Source organism: Panthera onca, chromosome A1 (assembly GCF_046562875.1).
Source record: "Panthera onca isolate mPanOnc1 chromosome A1, mPanOnc1 haplotype 2, whole genome shotgun sequence".
Lineage (NCBI taxonomy): Eukaryota > Metazoa > Chordata > Mammalia > Carnivora > Felidae > Panthera > Panthera onca.
In genome coordinates, this window is record NC_138339.1 from 105367905 (window position 1) to 105389924 (window position 22020).

The 22020-nt window shown below is 41.0% G+C and overlaps 1 protein-coding gene across 13 annotated transcripts in view; it reads right to left on the reverse strand.

The window, feature by feature from the left end:
* Nucleotides 1-22020, reverse strand: part of MAST4 (microtubule associated serine/threonine kinase family member 4) — a 564301-nt gene that overhangs the window by 116028 nt on the left and 426253 nt on the right. For all 13 annotated transcript variants that reach the window (XM_078449281.2, XM_078449273.2, XM_078449270.2 and 10 more), the window contains one exon: nt 921-1009. In XM_078449281.2, coding sequence (XP_078305407.2) covers nt 921-1009 — 89 coding nt within the window. The remainder of the gene's footprint in view (nt 1-920; nt 1010-22020) is intronic.

Below are 22020 nucleotides of genomic sequence, written 5' to 3' on the forward strand. Positions count from 1 at the left end.
TAGGGAGAAAACATGCTGAACAGTTCTGTTGGAGGTTAAGACCCATGGTGTCAAAATAGGGCATCTTGACAAACTAAATATTTTAAGCTGAAGAAATACAAGAAATGGCATATGTAGGGGTGCCTGGGGAGCTCAGTCGGTTAGGCGTCTGACTTGGGCTCAGATCATGACCTAACAGTTTGTGAGTTCCAGCCCCGAGTCAGGCTGTGTGCTGACAGCTCAGAGCCTGGAGCCTGCTTCAGACTCTGTGTCTCCCTCTCTCTCTGCCCCTCCCCCGCTTGCAAGCGCGCACACGTGCTGTCTCTCTCTGTCTCAACAATAAACAAACATTAGAAATGGCATGTGCAGCAAGGCTCTTTGGACCTGGACCGAAAGCACATCATTAAGTCCTCATGTGAGAGGTGTCCTCCCTATACCCTGAACAAAGGAGCAGACAAGGGACACAGAAGACTGTGAACACAGAGCCCTTGCTAAATGTGCCCTAGTTTACTAGACCTAGTTCACTTCTAGGTCCATCTATGAGATTCCCAGTGGAGAACTAAGAAAGGTAGGGAAAAAGTTATTTTTCCTCCTCTATAGTTCTTAATGCTAATTCTCTTCATGTGAATGAACACACATGCATTCCGCAAAGACAGTCCCAACATGGAAACATGGCTTGCATCATCCACACAGTTAGAAATGGAGAAATGAATAACTCAAAAAGGATCCCATATACAAAGACATTCTTAATTTCAGAGTCCAAACACTTCGCAAGAGAGGATGAGGCTTAGGCTCACTTAGCAGCGAGAATAATGTAGTGATAAAGCAACAGGAAAACCAAAGTATGATATAAAGGCACACTTGAATTTCAAAATGCTTGGATTATTTTAAGAGCCAGCAAAAAGAAGTAAAACAAAACTTAAGAAAGGGTAATTAATTACCTGCATGAGCAGAGAGAGGTGAGTGTGGTCGAGGCAATGCTGGTGACTGTCCATTGCCTATCAAGCTTTTCCGGTTGCTTGTTCGGCAACTGTCAGAAAGGAAAAACAAAAACAAAGTTTCAAATGTAACAAATATAACATCAGCGATGTCCAGGTATATTCAACATACACATACACCAGAGGCTGAGCAACCTGTCTGCTCCTGCTGTTGCTCCAACTTCTGCAAGTTAATATACACTCACTAATATTTGATGGGTGGCTGCCTCTTGAATATTAGAAAATATAATGTATTCATATAGCATAACACCATCAGTATTCCGCACCACCAGTGAGGTTATAATCAAATGCCGTCTTTCCACTCCTGACTGCAAATAGCTGACATGCCATACACCCAAGTGATAAATTAAGGATTCAAATCAGCAAACCACAGGTAGCGTCTTTGTTGACATGAAATTCCTAATACAAAATTACATGCAATGAAGCGCGATGACATTAATCTTACAATGATGCACTAATTAAAAATCTAATTATTTAGACAAATTTCCTATTTGTGCCTTTTGTCAACAGAACAGCTGATGCCGAAGAGATAGGTATTTCACTACTGATTCATTTTTCATCTTGTATACTATATTCAAATTCCTTATTAAGGTAAACACTTTGGAATCATAAAAACAGATTCCACTTGGTATTAAAGTAAGAGTGAAAGTGTTTTGCCAGAGGCACATGACCCACTGTTTTGATCCCGGTACCCACTCAATAAACTGCTACCTATAGACACACGGCAGCTACTTTTTCCTGTTTCTGCCAGGGCAAAGTTATAAAATGCTTATCTTGATTCCAAAGTAAGTCTCAGAAGCAGCAAAGAATAAGACACATGCAAAACTGGTTGATGAGGAGAATATTATCTCCCTTTCATCTGCCTCTCCTTTAGTAGAGACTGATGCTTCACTCTCTATTATCAGTTTAGTAGTGAGAAAAAGGGGAATAAAACCCGGCAGGTTCAGGGCACTGTGATTTTACCCTTCTACACTAGGGCTGCCCTCCACCACCATTAAACGTTTAGTGTAATGTCTTCTTTAACTCAGAATATACCTGTTATAACAGGCTCTTCAAAGAGAAATTTTCACCTGACTTCTAAATTGGGGGTTGTGGACACAGAAAGGAACGTTTCTAAATATTCAAATAACACATTTCAGAACCAAACTCAATTCCTTTCAACAATATTGACTTGGGAACCAATCCTCTCTCTTCAATGTTTGCTGCTCATTATCATTTATCAACATTCCCATATTTATAATTTGTTAAGGTCAGGCTGCATCTTTTATTTTCCTTACTGGAACAATCAACATCCCTTAGCATTATCTGGGAGTTTAATTAAGATCATGTTTACTCAGCCTTAAAGAAGTTGCTGATTAAGAACAGACTCTTGATACTTAATTATAAAGGTGGATTGTGATATTATCAACTCATCTATTAAGAACCGTATTTGACCTATTAAATTCACAATCATTAAACCAGATAGCATGATTGTTTTAAAAAGACACTGTATAATTTATTTAGTGTTAATTCAAATGAATGTCTTCTTTCATTTTAATACAGGAATATTAAACATACCAACTTGCTAACATTAATAAGAGAAATTATAAATGACAGATTTATACCCTGGAAATCTCAGCAAAGTTATTTGTTAATTTGAGCAAATTAACTGAAATATGAGTTAACTGCCAGAAAACTGGCCACCTGTATTATTTTTTACATTTAGCATTTGATTTAAATCACTTATGAAGATTTTCTCTTGACACTCAATTATTGGTGTTTATGTATGTAAAGAAAATTTTGAATAATAAATGTCTATCAACAGAAATATTAACCTAATGATTATCTTAAACAGGGATACTGGTGAAATATGTGAACTTAAAGAAAAACTAGAAAATGGTATTTCTTGAAGAAAATTAAAAAAAAAAAACACCAGAATTTTCCTAACAAATACACAGAATGACTAATATACTACTATAAGCAAAATCAATTTAAATTTAACACAAAGAAAAACAGAAGAAAATTTCAAAACTATTTCAGTTATTTAAAGTCTACCAGGAAAGGCTGAAAAGTACTGATTTTAAAAATGTGATTCAGGGGCACACAGGTGGCTTAGTCGACTGAGTGTCTGACTCTTGATTTCAGGTCAGGTCATGATCCCAGGGTCCTGGGATCAAGCCCCATGTCAGGCTATGCACTAGGCATGGAGCCTGCTTAAAATTCTTTGTCTCTCTCTCTCTCTCTCTACCCCTCTCCCCCACTTGTGCTCTCTCTCAGGAAAAAAAAAAAAAAGTGACTCAAAAAAAAAAATCTTAAAAAGAATGTCTAAATAAAACTGGCAAATGGAATATACTTGTTTGGTCACTATCAAAAATATAAAAATACAATAAAAGGTTATATGACATTCATCCTGTGTTTGCCTACTCTCTGTAAAGACTTGTGGTCTTTACAAAATAGTGATCACGAATGCAATTTCGAGTAAAAGAAAAAAGGATTCTTCATTTAGGAGTATGTGTGCAAGAAAAAAAGTTAAAAGCAAATTGTTTCAGAATTTCAGTACTTTAATCTGGATGGCCAACAGGCACATGAAAAGATGTTCAACATCGCTCCTTATCAGGGAAATACAAATCAAAACCACACTCAGGGGCGCCTGGGTGGCTCAGTCGGTTAAGCGTCCGACTTCAGCTCAGGTCACGATCTCACAGTCCGTGAGTTCGAGCCCCGCGTCAGGCTCTGGGCTGATGATGGCCCAGAGCCTGGAGCCTGCTTCCGATTCTGTGTCTCCCTCTCTCTCTGACCCTCCCCCGTTCATGCTCTGCCTCTCTCTGTCTCAAAAATAAATAAACGTTAAAAAAATATATATATATTAAAAACCACACTCAGATATCACCTCACGCCAGTCAGAGTGGCCAAAATGAACAAATCAGGAGACTATAGATGCTGGAGAGGATATGGAGAAACGGGAACCCTCTTGCACTGTTGGTGGGAATGCAAACTGGTGCAGCCGCTCTGGAAAGCAGTGTGGAGGTTCCTCAGAAAATTAAAAATAGACCTACCCTATGACCCAGCAATAGCACTGCTAGGAATTTACCCAAGGGATACAGGAGTACTGATGCATAGGGGCACTTGTACCCCAATGTTTATAGCAGCACTCTCAACAATAGCCAAATTATGGAAAGAGCCTAAATGTCCATCAACTGATGAATGGATAAAGAAATTGTGGTTTATATACACAATGGAATACTACGTGGCAATGAGAAAGAATGAAATATGGCCCTTTGTAGCAACGTGGATGGAACTGGAGAGTGTGATGCTAAGTGAAATAAGCCATACAGAGAAAGACAGATACCATATGGTTTCACTCTTATGTGGATCCTGAGAAACTTAACAGAAACCCATGAGGGAGGGGAAGGAAAAAAAAAAAAAAAGAGGTTAGAGTGGGAGAGAGCCAAAGCATAGGAGACTGTTAAAAACTGAGAACAAACTGAGGGTTGATGGGGGGTGGGAGAGAGGGGACGGTGGGTGATGGGTATTGAGGAGGGCACCTTTTGGGATGAGTACTGGGTGTTGTATGGAAACCAATTTGACAATAAATTTCACATATTGAAAAAAAAAAAAAGAATTTCAGTACTTTACCATAATTAAGATGCTGGGAATATTTTACACAAAACCTTAAATAATCAGAGGCATATCTTATTGACAAATGCTATGAACAATCAAAGCTGAAAGGGTCTTCTCTAACCTCTATATGGATCGTAAGCATGAAGGTACAGACAGTATTAAAATTATAACAGACTTGAAACGTTCCTGAATCTCTCCACAATCAAACAGGAAGCTTTTAAACAAATACAAATCCAGCCTTTATAAAATACAGGCCAAGAAAGATTCCTATGTATACACAAAACCAGACTTTACACAATACAGGCCAAGACAGATTCCTATGCATACACAAAATAAATACAGTCACGAACTAGGGACTTGGCTTCGCAAATTCATTTATTTGCTGCTAATATTCTTAAGGGTAAAGGGATATTTTATACTGTATTTAGCCCCAAAATATCAATTCTTGATATGTACATTAGCACTTTTACAGACCTGGGACCCTGAGATATTCTGCAGACAATTTTCCAATGGTAGGGAAGACAGTCACCTAACGTCATTGCTCTAGGTACCTGATTCCCAATAAATGAATTAAAAGCTGATTTTAACCCAGAGTAAAACAACTCCTAGTTGGCAGGACCTATGAATGTTTGCTACCCACACTGCCACAGCACCTGGCACTGCCCACACATGACGCTGGTAGAAAATGCTGAGCTGACCTCTAGGGTCATCATGTATTCATCCAGGTTATCACACTCTTTCCTGAAGATGTAAGGAGAAGCTCACGGCATCCAAGTAAGAAGCAGGTTCCCCTTGTGGTGGTGACTGTGCCACACTCATTTAATTCAAAAAGTGAAGAAAGAGTAGATACATGGCCACTTAGACAAATCAAGGTTCATTCCCTACCACCAGCATGACTAAGTTGATTCAGCTTGCTTGCTTCTTCTCAAGCAGGGTCACCCAAGGGAGAAACAGGGGCTGTCTTACCAGGTAAAATAGGAATGTCACCTCTGGTGGAGCCAAAATCTTAGCCTGCTTAAAATTTATCCTTGTTTAATTTTTGAGCTTGTAAAAAGTCTTCTCCAGTTTTCAGCCTTTGGAACAAAGATCCATGATTGCAAAGTAAAACACTTAGTAATTCAAGTTTCAGCTACTCGTCCCATAATGCATTCTTTCTGCTTCACTCTTTAAAAAGGAATGGAAGCCATTCCCCCTGCCCGTGCTCGGATCTGGAAGCCAAACACAGGAATGTCCACTCCCCACTAGGTACCACCTCCTCTCCGGTTCACCACCTGAAGCAACACATGGAGACACGCTGCTTCTAGATAACATCTCAGTTTGTTCTACCAGTTTGGAAGGTGACACACTGGCACAAATTCTTTACTTGCAAAATCTGAGTTTAGCCCAAGAAGACAGCCACAGACAACTTGCGACAAAGGCAAAAACAAATAGTGGGTCAGGACAGAGTATAATGATGCCAAGTAAGTATTTCTTTTTACCTCATTCCTTTGGTTCCTTCCCCCATGGACCAACTACACACACACACACACACACACACACACACACACACACACACACACACAAGTACTGCTGACTGGGTGGGCCTGGGATCTGAGAAGAATGGAAGGTGGAAAGGCAATGATAGCACTTGTCAGTCAGTGGGACTGGCCAGCCCCTGGGTGCTGGGAGGCAAGGCAGGGAGGGACAGAACACTCTTGAAGAATGTTGCAGCTGGATGTGCAAAGGGGCGGAGATGCTTTAGAGTGACACAAGGCCAGCACAAGGAAGTGTTTGTCTGCATGGTTTTGGCTCAGGCAGGTGATGTGAGGATTGCCCAGGGCACCCCTCCTGCTGCTCTGAGCTCATGGTTCCCATCACCAAAGCATTCGGCAAGGAACTGCTGGATTTCCTAGTGACTGAAAACAGTGCCTTCTGTTTGCTAGGAAGATAAAGAGACAGATCCTACATTTCATCATCGAAGTCAGGGCTGACTTAGTGTGAGGTGGGGTGCCTGGGTGGCTCACTCGGTCAAGCGTCCAACTTCAGCTCAGGTCAGGATCTTGGGATTCTTGAGTTTAAGCCCCACATCGGGCCATCGGGCTTTGTGCTGACAGCACGGAGCTTGGAGCCTGCTTTAGATTCTCTGTCTCCCTCTCTCTCTGCTCCTCCCCTGCTCATGCGCTGACTCTTTCTCAAAAATAAACATTAAAAAAATTAAGTCATCTTTAAAAAAAAAAGTGTGAGGGAAAAGATTTATGTAGGCTACGCAGCTGAAGGGGGAGAGGGGAATGTGGTGTACATATTTTTGGTCCAAAGTAACCATATTCTCTGTCTGCCCAGGTTGTCCTTATGCTAAGGACATGAAGGCCTTGGTAGGACCTGTAAATATTTCACATCGGAATCTGTCACATCTCTCCTGGCTGAAGAAACCTGTTAATTATGCCCCTACAAGGTCTGTAAAAGCTGCAAGGCCTACCAGACTGTGGCCTTTTGCAACTGGTCTGAGTAGCTGCAATCCAGCTTAATTTTAAATGACATTCTTTTTGAGACTTGAATACTCATCACGTCTGACCACAGTTAGACATGCTGCAGAGGGGAAACCGCAATAGGCAGTAATCTCTAACATTCACAGCTGACTTGAAAGGCTTAGTGTAACGTATGACTGGCCACGGCTAAGAGGCAGTGATGGCACGGTGACCTGTGGGAGGAGGGCCCCAGGAATTTAGAGATGCTAGGCTCCAATTTATTAGTTCATCTTGAACAATTTGATAAATTTGCGGTAGACCAATTACAGACCAAAGCTTCACTGGATGTGGACAGGTGTTATTGTGAATACCTTAACAGAATCAGACTATTTGAATATTCCTTCAACAAAAGGGAAAGCCCAAGCGGAGGAAGGTGGGCATGACTGGGAGACAGAGACTGTCTAACTCAGGTGGTAGTCCCGAATACCTGTTATAAACCAAGCAAGCTGTAGTTTCCATGTCTGTACGATGAATGAGCTACAACCACATGAGAAAAACAGTTGGAAGTTTACTATCCTATTGTCCAAGATGTTTTAAAAATACAGAAAATACAGAAAAATAACAATTTCTACCGCTGGGAATGAACGGTATCACCTTGTCATATTTGTTTCCAATCATAGAGCAGAGATAGGAGGAAGGGTACCCTTTTACATGCAAACCAATCAACATGTTCCACTTCCCAACAAGACAACTACTGAAAAAAAGTGTGGCCTGGAGCCTTCCCATTCATTTTGGTACTTGAGCACACTTACGTGCATCTAACAACACGTGTGTCCGTGTTTACAGTTTCACTAATGATATCACGTACCAGGCAAAACTGATAAACATGTGCAAATGTGCAAAAGAGATGGACGGCTTTCCTTTCAATGGCTCATTAGGCTTTACACAGTGGGCTCCCCAGGGGATGTCCAAGGGTGGACAGCTTCCATGGTCTTTTTCCTGACTAGGCTATTTTAAAACTCTGTAGGGGTAGAAGACAAAATGTAGAAAACTGGTAGTAAGCCGAATGATTCTTGCCCACAAAAATGCAAACAAATTTTGTATGGTAGAGATACAAGTGATAATCTCTAGGGAAGGATGATCCCTAACACTTAATAACATTGTCCTACAACATAATAACCCGTTTTGCACATCTACTAGCAAATTCATGGCATCATTCCTGATTTAAAAAAAAAAAAATATATATATATATATACACATATATATATGTAGATACGCATCTGAGTTTCAAAATCTTTTCATCTTTTTTAATATATTACAACTACCCTCATTAATTAATAACAAAAGCTTTAACATGGTCATTTTATATTTCTGTGGCAGTCACACTTTTTGACTTTTGCAGAAATTATACTTTAGTACACACTACAAATTATAGGTATTGTGCAACCTACTTTTTTCCCTCTCAACATTATATTTTTTGAGATTTAACCATGGCAACATAAATATGGGTCTAATTCATTCCTGTTTTAGGTTATTCATTTGAAGCAAATTTTAGAATTCTTAAATGCACTAAAATTATATATATCATGGACATTTCTTTTTCCTTTTCTGCAACAGGAACGATCTAGGCCTCTGCATGTTTGCAAATCGCATGCAAAAGCCTTAGAAAGTATATTCGAGCTGTATTTTGAAAGAAAAAGTATAGTAAGCAACATAAAGCAAATCTTCCTTAAAAATGTGTAGACACCTTCCCCCCAAATCCTACTTATTCCTTCAGAGACTGCTTTGTCTTTCTCCCCATTTCTACCTTCATACCACTGTCTTCTCCCAGGAACTTTTTTGCTTTTCTGATGTAAATCAATCTCCCCTTTCTTGAGGCTTCTTCAAGGCTACAGATGTACCCCCTTTCCTGAACAGTTTAGAAAGTGGCAGAGATCCACGCATGAGTGTTTGTGTCTCTGTGATATAAGGTAAAGCCAAGCACTGTTGGCATCCCACTATGGTCTGTGAAATCAAGGCTCCACCTAGGCTTTCTATAATTCATTCAACAAATTGCTTGCGGAGTCCCTAATATATGCTAGGTATACTCTAAACAGTAAAAATCCCTGCTGCCCTCAAGGGGCTTACATGCTGGAGAAAGAAGCAGATAGTAAACACAAAAATGAGTAAACTTTATAAAGTTTATACTATACTATAATATATATGGTAGGAGATGGTGATAGAGATAAATAGTGCAGAAGGGTGCCTAGGTGACTTAGTCAGTTAAAGGTACAACTCTTGGGTTCAGCTCAGATCATGATCCCAGGGTGCGTGAGCTCAAGTCCCGCATCAGGCTCTGTGCTAATGGCTCAGAACCTGGGATTCCCTCTCTCTCTCTCTCTCTCTCTCTCTCTCTCTCTCTCCCTTCCCATCTACCCCTCCCCTGCTTGGGCACTCATGCTCTCTCTCAAAATAAATAAATAAAAGTTTAAAAAAAAAAGAAAGAAAGAAAATATAGTTCAGAAGGTAGGACGGGGAGGGCAGATGTAACGAATCACACCTGTAAAGAGGCGGTCAGGAAAGGACTTACTGGGGAGGTAAGAAGTGAATGAGGACAGAAGGATGAGGCATCCAGCATTCAGAAAGAGCAAAAGGCCTGACACAAGTGTAGAGTGAGCCAAAGGCACCAGAGAGACAGTGGAGAAAGAGCAGGGGCATATCTGTAGCAGCTTGAGAGGCCACAGCATGGAGACCAGTCTCTAGCCTGGGGGAAAAGAAAAGCCGTTGGAAGGTTTTGAACATCATCTGACTTTTGTCTAAAGAGAAGAAGGGTTCAGGTACCAGATGGAAATGATCAAAGGAGGAATAGGGAGGCCAGTTAGGAGGTTAAGCTGATGGGCTAATCTATCCCACTCTTTGTGATTGTACTTTGAGTATTTTGTTTGAATAACTAATGGCCCCCAAATTCAATGCATTATACCAGTCCATGTTCTTCTGTACACCACCAAAAAAAAAAAAAAACAAAAACAAAAAAAAGGAGAAGTAGCAAGCAGTGACAGTGTGGTGACAACCAAGCCTGAGTGCCACAGGCCTCTTCACTCCCGCACCTATGTAATGACCCTAGTCCACAGCTATGTAGGGTATGTAATTATGAATGCTTATTATGGATATCATTGGCTTCATACTTGAACTTAACTTTTCCATTAGGGGAAAAAATTCCTTTTTAAAGGCATTCATTATAATGGAAATGAATAGCTGCTCACACTGTTTTCACCTATGAGTGAAAAATTTTGGCTAATTACGTACCTACAGCAAGGCATAGGTCTCCAAGCTTTCAAAAATTCTGAGGCAAATCAATAGGAAAAAATACATATTACTGTTCATGGTACTTCTTAGAAATATATCTAATCCATTAAGATAACCCATACTGAAGTCTGGCCCAAATTTCTGTCTTCATAGAGGAAGGGAGGGATGGCTGAACACACAGATATTAGCAAGACACTATTCAGTGTAACAGATATTAATGGAATGTCTTTTCCTATGTATAAAGTACTAGGGGAGATAAGAACACGAAGAAAACAGTCTCCAAGTGTTTAAGGTATAAAAGAGATAAGAATACTTCACAGATAACTGCCTTCTATGGCAGAATCTGGAGGAAAGGTACCATCCAAAATCTGTTGCTGTTTAAAGCGTGAGACAGAATCCCAATCAGCTTTGAAACCTATTTTCATAAATAGTAAGCACTAGAATTGCACAGTATATACTGTGCATGGCAAATTATCCTTCCATTCGCAGGTTTTCCCTAAATAATCCCTTCACCTCAGAGATCAGCCTGACATAAAACATTTTCTAATCCTATTTCTTCTTAGTCCATTTTGTAGGTATTTCAGAACAAGATGTAGCAATGTGGCTGGTATGGTGAACTCTAATGTCCTTTGTCAGGCACAGGGCTGATGGGTGGCTGACATTCACCACATTGTTCCACAGAGACATTGGCAAGCACAGCACCCATTGTGGAGTCACTCATTCATTTAGGAAACATAACCAGGGATTCTACATGGAGGTTATAATCTAGGAGGGGGGACGAGCTCGTGACGCCAAAGACTACATTTTATGTAATGGTCAATCTCTTTGGACACAGTGAAAAATATAGAAAATAATAATTTCACTCAAGATTCAGTAACTATTTTTGAATAACTTAATACAGTTTGAGTTTTTAAGAAGTTTTTAATTTGTGCCACATAGTGTAACTTATTTTTTTAAAAATTTTTAACGTTTGTTTATTATTGAGAGACAGAGAATGAGCAGGGGAGGGGCAGAGAGAGAGGGAGACACAGAATCCGAAGCAGGTTCCAGGCCCTGAGCTGTCAGCACAGAGCCCAATGCGGGGTTCGAACTCACAAACTGCGAGATCATGACCTGTGCCCAAGTCGGACGCTTAACCGACTGAACCACCCAGGGGCCCCAACATTGTGTAACTTATAAGATACAACTGATCCAAGATGATATTAGAATACTACTGCATTGTCTAATACTACTACATTGATCAAGGTCACGCATAACTGAGAAAACACAAAGAACTGACAGTGTTGTGGGGCTGGATGTATGGTGTGACACACCTTACTGGAAAAACCTACATACACGTTGTTCTGAGTAAAATTACAAAGGGATAGTCAGTGGGATTAAGAGAGAGGCATAATATGAAGGTTAAAGTTGAGCAGGAGTTTGGTAATGACAGGGATATTTACAGCAGCAAGGAAAGCTCAACTGCTAAAAATGTTAGAAGTAAAAAGTGATTCAAGCGAGGAGTGTCTCAGTACCTGAGAAATTTGTTTTAGGACAATTTACCTGCAACAAAATCACAGGAAATACCTAGCCCATTTGCCCCTCAGGAATGCTAAGACTTGAGGGCAGGTGATGGATTTGAAGGACACCTGAGGGCTAGAAAAGTCAAGGAGGAGATACAGATGACTTGTGAACTTAAGATTCTCCCCGCAGGACACAAGAGCTCAAACCTCACACAGAAGACACAAAATAAAGACTGCTCCTCCTTGGTATGATGGTGTGAAGACAATGCTGGGGAAATGGGATGATTAATTTTGATCTAAGAGCTGAAGGGCATGTGCTAGATCTTGGGAAACTGTTCCAAGGGCTGATCTTGCCAAAACACCTTATGGAGTCATCCAAAACCATGGTCTAACTATTCTGCAAGGCTTGAAGAGCTGATATCCCCTAGGCTGAGTGGCAATGAGAGACAGGTGGGGAATCGGTGGGGGTGGTAGTCCTGGTTTTGTAACTGGGTAAAGGCTCAGGGTCAAATACTTCAGGTTGTGTAACCGGGTAAAAGGTCAGGGTCAAACCCTTCGGAGACTGACACTTAAGTCTTTGGTTGTGCTCAGGGCACCAGTAGACAGGGACTGAAGGTAAGCCTACAATGTGTTGGGGAGTTAAGAATAAACAAAATACAAATACAAACTAATGTTTTCCTGAACTTCCAGTGTGTGTGTGTGTGTGTGTGTGTGTGTGTGTGCGTGCGCCTTGGGGCAGAAGGGGCGGGTGGTAAAATATGTGACTTTAACACACTTTTTTAAGCTCTCATGTTTCATAGTGGATATACATAAAACTCATAACGATACATTTTTTTCTAAGAAGCAGAAAACCAAACTCAAAGTCCAACTATAATAATTACTTTTCATCGATTTAATTGAATAACATTGAACTTTTCTCACTTGGCCAGTGATGAGGAAGTAAAATCTTTAAAAAACCTTAGAAACGGGTAGCAGCACCAGACCACAGTATAGACTTAATAAATCTGCTCTGATCTGCCTTTTTGGAAATACTGTAATAAAGTTATACTATTAACTTCTTTCTCCTGTACCTACAGTCTCTACTTTTGTTGCTTTTAAGAAATGCTCAACACCTTCATAAAGCTCGATGGTAAGATTTTTCTACCCCCCCCCCACCTTTTTTTTAATGTTTATTTATTTATTTATTTAGAGAGAGAGAGACTGTGAGAGGGGTAGGGGCTGAAAAAGAAGGAGACACAGAATTCAAAGCAGGATCCAGGCTCGAACACAGAGCTCGAACCCATGAACTGTGAGATCATGACCAGGGTCAAAGTTAGAGCTCAACTGACTGAGCCACCCAGGCGCACCTTGCTGGTAAGATTTTCTTATATCCAAATTTCATTTGGACATATATAGACCAGTTGAACTGATGACTATGTTTTACCTGTTCCAGGCTTGTCCATATAGAAATTAAATCTGTTTAACTTGCTACATCCAGAAACACTTAATTTGGTGGATATATTTTAGTCTGGTAGGGTCCTTTAGCTACAGAGCTCAAAGCTACCCATAAAAATCAAAAGCTCGTTCCTTCTTTCTGGTTCAGAGGACACTAGAGCCACTCGGTTCTGACCCATAAAAGGCAGAGGAGTTTGCTTCTGTAAATACCCGACCTCCTTTTACGGCACTCAACAGAAATGTATGTCAAGCACAGAATGAGCATTGGGACTATTTAACATGATTCCAGCTCTAAATCATTTTCCGTTTACCAAAATTTGGCACAGCGCTTTGCCCACAAGTGAACTGCCCCTGGTTCCACGTGCCCCCAGTCAGAACACAAACACACACAGGCACAGCTGACAGGAGAGCTCCACTCTGTGCTTTTCTGCGAGGAAAAGTCATGTGGCAAAAAGCCATTATCTTTCTGTTCAGTATGCTTTGTTGCTAGCTGTGCCTAATTCAGTATCTTGCAAAATGACATTCTGTTAATGACAGGAGTGTCAAAACTATGATAATGGGCAGAAGTAGAAGAAAATGTTTCCTAGATGGAACAACAACAGGAAAACTGCCAAATGGATATTAACAGGAGTTGTTTGCTAATCCCATACTTAAAGCACGTACACCCCGCCCCTGCTGTTTGTTTCCCATATGAAAAGGATACAGCCCTCTAAAGGAAGGAAGAACAGACTACTCTGGTGAAAAGTACAGTAAAAAAGTCATGTTTTCCTTTAACTGGACAATTTTTTTCTCCTTCTCTCTCATTTGTATCCACTGATGTTTTCTTAGTGGGTCTCTCATTTTGCAAAGATGAAATTGGCCACAAGGAATCAATTCTGTTGCTAAAGACAGGAGGGCTAGGGAGATACCAGAAGATGCTGGCCAGTAAGTTAGCTGCTCGGTATTCAGTCTGGGTAGCAAATTCACCTTGCTTTTGTCGTTTGGGAGCTGAAAAACAGCAATGTAGCTCCGGAAGGTGGTGTGGTGTGTGCCAAGGCCGCAGTAATAACTAGTGGCAAACGGGGCCACGAGGGAGGTCACAGGGCTCTTACAAGCAGGGCACCATCAAAGTTAGAAATCTGCATTAGACACAGAGATACACGTAACTACTACTTATGAGTGTAGAGTAATTCTTTTGCATAGAGAGAGAGCTAGCTACTTTTTAGATTTCATGGGATGGCTATCAAATATAAGGACTTACCCTTGGTAGATCTCGTTTCCAATTCCAACCCCCTTAAGCGTCAATTTACCATTCTGTAGAATAGGGATAAGAATATGAACTACCTCAGAGGGCTATGTAGAAACTAAATGAGGTAACTCACGTAAAGAAATATCATAGTACCTGGCACACAGCAAGTGCTCCATAAACATTAGTTATCAAAATAAAACATTTTGGTCTTCCTCTCTTGCATACCTTCTTTCGTGCATATATGTTTTAATATTTCGAATGTTACACTAAGGCTTTCCCTCAAGGATCTTAGAACAAGAAGCCTAAGATTACCTACAGAATTAACTTCTAAGGCAATACAATGAATTACTCAAGAGCTAAAGGGGCTAGGTCTAAAGCAACAAGACGTGAGAGTAAATGACAATATTAACACAGTTACAGAAAAAAAAAAGTAACAACATGAAGGGGTATTGGTTGGCTTTTAGGAACATAGAAAAACATGGGGCGCCTAGGTGGCTCAGTTGGTTGAGCATCTGACTCTTGGTTTCGGCCTAGGTCATGATCTCACGGTTTGTGGGTTGGAGCCCCGCGTCTGGCTCTGCACTGATGCCACGAAGCCTGCTTGGGATTCTCTCTTTCCTCTCTCTCTCTGCCCCTCCCCAGCTCTCTCTCTCAAAAATAAATAATCATTTAAAAAGAAATGGTAAGAAAGAAAGAAAGAAAGAAAGAAAGAAAGAAAGAAAGAAAGAAAGAAAACAAAAGCTGCAAAACCACAGATTCAAGTGTCAATCCAAGCACTGGGCCAATCAAGCCAAGGGCTTCAAAATGGCAACAGCAAGGTAGAGGGACATACAAGGGACTCTACCCAACAGACTTTGCTGTTTCAGACCACTGTCAAAACCATGTGCATCAGTCCACCTTTGCCCAATGCCATGAATCATTTAAGTCACCTAACTAACATGTCTTGCTCTGCTAATATTCCCCCAAGCATACAGGGGAAGCGGCTAGCTTCGCAGAGAGGTGTGCCCAAATGTGAATGACAAAAAACAGCAATAACAATAACTGCTAACTTTGACAAGTGTTTAGTCTGTGCCAAGAAACGGTTTAATTTTCGTGACAATCCTCTGAGGTAGGACTTATTTTTATCCATATCGAACAGATGTGAAAAACCGAAGAAGTGAGAAGTCTAGAGGCTTGTCTGGCAACATCACACAAAGAGTATGTGGTAGAAGGGGAATCCAAATCCAGACCGTCTGCCTTCAGAACCTGTGCTTTCAGTCATTATGTTAAAGTGTCTCTAAGACAGAGAATTAGAACAGTATTATTGAGCGCAGCTCAATAATAACTATACTTATCCCTGTAAATTAGTATCTCAGCATTCTGGTCCTATGCATACATCAGCGAGCTTGGTAACTACAGACGCACGCCAAAGAGATGGAGGTAGGTGATCTTGGGGGTAGCAGATCTTTGCACCTACAGCCCAATGTTCAAACACAGGAGGGAGATCGGCTCATCAAGTTTCACACCAGACAGTGAGAGTTTTCTGGAGGCAGTGAGCCTGACCCGGATGGACAGACATGCCGATGTCACCACATGGAGCTTGCTTTTTATCCTGGGATATACTTCCATATAGTGCTCAGGCTCATGGCGAACAGACATGTGAGAGGTCCTGATATGGACATTTCCATCTCCACAGGGCATTGTGGAGGATCCAAAGGCAGATGACCCAACACATAGATCAGCCACGCCAAACAGGCACTTACTTTCTACTTATCCCTGCCCAAACCAGCTGGTCTAGACAGACCCAACTAGAGAAAAGAATTGTGCTTAAGCGTGTATGAATCAAACTTTTTTGTTCCACTGTTTCTTAATAGATTTTGAAATTAAACCTAAATTTCTGGATCATGCTCCATATGTTTTTTTTTCCTTTCCCTATTTCTAGAACTCTGACTCTTTCAGTATTGGAGAATACGGAAATCAGATTTGCGATGTGAAGCATGTTTATGAGCAGTGGCTCTGGAGAAAAGGAATGGCCCATGTTGTAATATGCATTTGGATTTTGGCCAGAAGACACAAAGCATAAAAGGGTATATTGCATGTACTATGGAGACAAACTTCTTTTTAAGTTGAAATAGTGACAAATGACAGGTCTCAAAATAAAACAAATTCCTCATTATAAAATGTACATATTTACAACTTCCAGAAGCTTGTGACCCCGAATCTTGGATTTCTCTGTTCCATTTATTCTTTCAAGATGTCATTCCTTTAGTCTGGCATCTGCCCCCATTCTTGCTCCCGAATGACCTCTGAGACTTTAAGAGATCATGTATGAGAATGTGTCTGTGTGTAGAAAGAGCTTTCACTGCACCGTAGAAAATGTTAGAGCTACGGCAGGGTTTCAGACAAACTGGCATGCCATGAAAGCGTCAGTTACCAAGGAAAAGGTGAAGGCTGGCTTCACTCACCTTGAAACCACCGGCATGCCTCTGACAGGCACGGCCATCTATTTCTCATAAGGCCAGCCTTGTGTTCAAAGAGGTGACCTCATTCGTCCCTAGCCTGGTTTGGTCCTTATAAGTAAGAACCCTGAGCTCCTGAGTAACACACCCACTCTGCCTCTTCACCATATTCACCAGGCAACCAACCCAAACTCATTCTGCATTCCCTGCAGTGACTCACAGAGTTCCTGTCCATTGTGTTCCTGGATTCCTGTTGATTACAGTTAGGGACTCTGACCTTCACATGGCAACATTTCTAAGTAGAAATTCAATGGTACGGAGAGATAGCAGCCCCCTGTGCAACATTACCACACTGAAAAGGATCCTTAGTGATCTGCTCACATGAAATTAAACTGCACATCAAGACAAGAATTCAGATGCTTCAACTTACTGAGAATCAGTCGCACACTGGATGAAAGAAGTGAAGGTGAAATTTTTCACTGGCTACTTTTACTTATTGTTTTCCTAAAGAGACCCTAAACCCTGCGGAAAGAACGTAACACTCATGAAAACAACAATACACCTAAACCATCTTGAAAATAAAATCTGTCAATAGCTACCAAGTGAGTCATTCCTTTGGCTTTGTGGTCACATCATATTTTCATTCACAGTATAATCATAAAATCACAGGGCTCACTTATGTTAACAGAGTGTTTTCTGCCTGGGTCTTCAGATATTAGCTACACTGACTGTTAACAGTAGGCACCAAAGTTGCTGAACTCACACAATTATATGGTAACGAGCAAAAACACTTTGTGCCATTAGCTAATGTGCCTCGAGGGCAGTGCACCAAATATTTGATGGTATGTTTTTCAAATGACAAAAATAATTTCTCTTTTTACTTAAAAAAATTACACAAATTTATTTAGATTTGTAAACAAAATAAATTTAGAAACTTAGGTTTATTTTTGCATCTGAAAGTTTCAATATTTTAAAATAGTGTAAAAGAAAGCAGAAGAGTGGGTAGCGACAGGTCATGTCCCCTTTCTACAATCTGGAGACTGGCACCTGGTGATAAATTCTCAGTAGATCAAGTTATCTTCTAACTCCCTCCATGGTTATATCCCTCAACGTGGGTTTTCCTGTGTTAACTCCTTTGTCTTGTAGGCAGCTTTACAACTCCACCAAAAATCCCCCAGCATTTTTTCAAGAATGTCTTTGCCTCAGGCAAAGGGAGCACTGGTACCAGGACTCAAGAGATGCGCATATGAGTTTGCAATCAGGAAATCTGGGGAGGGAGACATTTCCCAGAGTTTTAAAATAGCTCCATTGTTCAGTTAGGCCACACTGTGTATTTGAGAAAAAAAAAAAAAATAGCGACCAACAACCCCCTGCCCACCCCCCCCCACCCCCGTCTACCCAAGGTTTGACAGAAACTAGGTAGCCATGATGAAAAAAAAAATCAAAGTAAAATATAATGAAACAAATCAACACATAATCATCTAAATTAGAAATGTAACTGTTAGGGGCGCCTGGGTGGCTCAATCAGTTAAGCATCAACTCTTGATTAGTTCAGGTTGTGATCTTACAGCTTATGAGATCAGACCCTGTGGCAGGTTTTGAGATGAGAGCACAGAGCTTGCTTGGGATTCTTTCTCTCCCTCCCTCTCTCGGTCTCTAAATAAATAAATAAAGATTAAAAGAAGAAGAAGAAGAAGAAGAAGAAGGAGGAGGAGGAGGAGGAGGAGGAGGAGGAGGAGGAGGAGGAGGAGGAGGAAGGGAGGGAGGGAGGGAGGGAGGGAGGAAGGGAGGAAGGAAGGCAGGCAGGCAGGCAGACAGACAATGGCTAAAGCTTTCAGTATCCAGGTAGGCAAGTGATTCTCATCTGAGTCAGGTTAAGGCATTTTCTCAAGTGAAGTACAATATAAAGTAAAGATACCTAACATGGGAATCATTTTAGCATTGAGAAATATAAAACAGGTAATGAGGGGGGAGGAGAGGTCCCAAGATGGTTAATGTGCCCATAATACACTATTAAACTAAGACATACAATTCCATTCATAAAATAATTTTAATGTAATTATTATATTACAGCAAATGCCAGTGGAACCAATAATTAATGTTTGTGTTCTAGTCAAAAGCAACAACAACAAAGAATCAGCAATGAGTCTGACATCATCGTTAGGAAGAATTAATGATGTATTAATTATGAATGATAACTCTATCCCCCCAAATCCTCCTGGCCCTCGTCATCACAGCCCGGCTTCAGAGATGAGTCATTTTTCAACTGTGAAAACTTCCTCTTAGACAAAGAACTTTGATTAGTTTTCTACCTCCTCTTGCAAGATACGATTTTACCTCAACAAGATTAATCTCTAACTCATCTATGAAAAAGTTCATCAATTTGTAGAGAAATGAAGAAAACTACTTCCCTTTCTAACAGGTTTTTTAAAAATTGATAAGGTTCAGGAATAGAAATAAGAGTAGGCAACTTTTCTTAGGATATAGCTCCTTTTTTGGTCATTCTGTCCTGTAAATGCTTTTTATGTACTAAATGAAATATCTATTTTTAAAAATCTTCCCCACAATAAAGACCTAGTTCTGTCTGAGTCACGGTGGCCTGAAATCAAATGGTTTGAAAAAGTCCCAAACTGAGCAAGGAAAGGCTGGTCCCAGGCGGCTCAAAGACAGAGGCTGAGCCAGGAAGGTCTCCCCTCTCCCCCCGCCCCTCCCCCCCTCAGGTAAGAAGAGCTGGAACTTGGAGCAAGACCCTTGAGCTTGCCCACTTACTTTTCTCTTTAAAAAAAAAAAAATGACAATCAGTGTGAGAGCATGAGAGGGGAAGGTAAGAGAGAGAGGATGCAGGCTTGAACTCACAAACCTGAGATCATGACCTGAGCTGAAGTCAGATGCTTCACCAACTGAGCCACCCAAGGGCTCCCTCACTTTTCTCTTTTCAAGATCACTCAACAATTACCTAGAATTAACTGTCTCCTCTCTGGGGAAGGTTTTTTGTTTTGTTTGTTTTGTTTTGTTTTTTGTATATAATCTAGCTGTTTTACCATCCACTCTATGTACACATCCCTTTTTTGGACATTTTTCTGAGATGGCAGAGAACTGATGACAATCAGTCTTATCTCCTAAAAACCCTGAAGTAGTGAAATAAACCACGCCACGACCACAAGATGGGACATTATTCCAAAAACGCTTACAAAGACAAAGGTGAAAAACAAACGTAGAGTCCAAAACCTGCCGTCAAACGTGTTTAAAGTATAGAAAAGGCAAAAAAAAAAAAAAAGACTGGAAGGAAATGTACATAAACAATAATGGCGGTTACTCGTCAGCAGCGGGAGTATGGGAGTTTAAGTGTGCGTGCACGTGTTTCCACAAAATTGCAATCCTGAATGTTGTAACCTCTTCATCTGGAAAAATGTGTGTGTGATTTGAAAAGAAAAGCAGATGGCTTTTTTTAATACTGCTAGCCAGGATTCCCAAGAGGAATGGAGGGTGGTAGAAAGTGAAGACGTATGTGTCCTTGACATGATAGTTTATTAAGATAATAATTTGTAGTATTCCTTCCCCTGGAGGACAATGCAAAGTATAAAGGAGAAGAAATCTTTGTGTGCAGAGTCCGGTTCCTGGGACTTAGAGGGCCTGTCCTGAGTTCTGGTTTCCGAGTAGAAGCAGGAGGCAGCCTGGAGGCAATCTGCCACCCAGACCCTGCCCTGAGGACAAAAGAGCCTGTGGGCCCTGTTCCTCAAGGGAATAGAAGGGGAGGGCCCAAGCCTAGAAGAAGGGCTGAGCGATCCTGAGTAGGCAGAGAGAGGTTCCTGTTTCTTCATGCGACTTGTGAGTGGCCATGACCTGTGTCTCCTCTGTTCCAATGCAGGGCTCCAAGAGGTACAATATGACAGACCCTGTGGTGAGCAAGTATGTGGCTGGGGATAAAGGGAAGCAGGACAGAGTTGAGCACAAGAGCCATGCTTGCTTGGCAAGTGCCAGTTACAGATGTTTATGCCCACTGCAGGCATCCAGGAATACCACACCCCAGCTTAGATCAGGTCTCATTATCCCACATAGGCTTCGACTGTAAACAACTCAAGTGGTGAGGAAGCCACTGCTGGCTTCCACTTCCCTTCACCATCTCAGAAGGGCTACATCAAGGAGCCGTAGTAGGGCACAGATTGTGGTGACGGTTGCACGAACATATATACTTATCTCCAAACTCATCAAGTGGTATACATTAAATATGCACAGCGTTTGCTATGTCAACCATACCTCAATAAAGTCATTTTTAAAAAAGAAAGCATTCACAGTGGAAAAAAAAATGACATACCGGATCACCTTGGTTGTGATGTATCAGCCAACATTAACTCACTCACAGCGATGAAGAATACCAGTGAAGTGTCTCTCTCAGAAAAATCATTAATAAGTGTCATTTTCGTATTTTAGCAAAAGCTCATCTCTTGTCAGAGCCAGGATTAAAACATGAAAAGAGAAGGCCAGCAGCACAGAATGTTGACCACATGTTTGCAAAGGGAAGGAATCGTCGGCACCCCTTTAATTAATTACCATCCAATTGCTTTTGGTAGTGTAGTCACAGTAGTGCTAATCAAAGCCAGGGCAAGACAATTCTAATAGTTATTAATGATGTGCGGGAGACATAGCCAGACTTTGGCAGGTTTGGTCAACGCAACCAATAGCAAAGCCAGAAGGAAAACAGGTCTCCTGGACCTAAAATGTCAATGAAAACACCAAATACGACCCTGTGGTTGCGCAGATTTCAAAGTAAAAGCAGATCACCTCAGTGGCTCCCTCTAAACAAGCAGTCCTTCAGTCCTTCAAGGAAACTTTTTTTGTTTCTCAGCTAACCCCCTCAATTACGTAAACACACTCCATAAATCAAGACCATCCTTTTAGAATAGCCACGTAGAACACACTACTGATACAGTGGAAGACAAAGCCAGCTACTCGGAAACAACAAACAGCTCTATAAACATCAACTCTTCCCAGCATTTCGTGTTAAATATCGTCGCTTCTTTTGGAGCTTTAATTACTGAATTTATATTCAGGTGGTGATTACCATATTGCATTGGAACACAACGTGTCTCACATTCCATGTGCCAAACACGT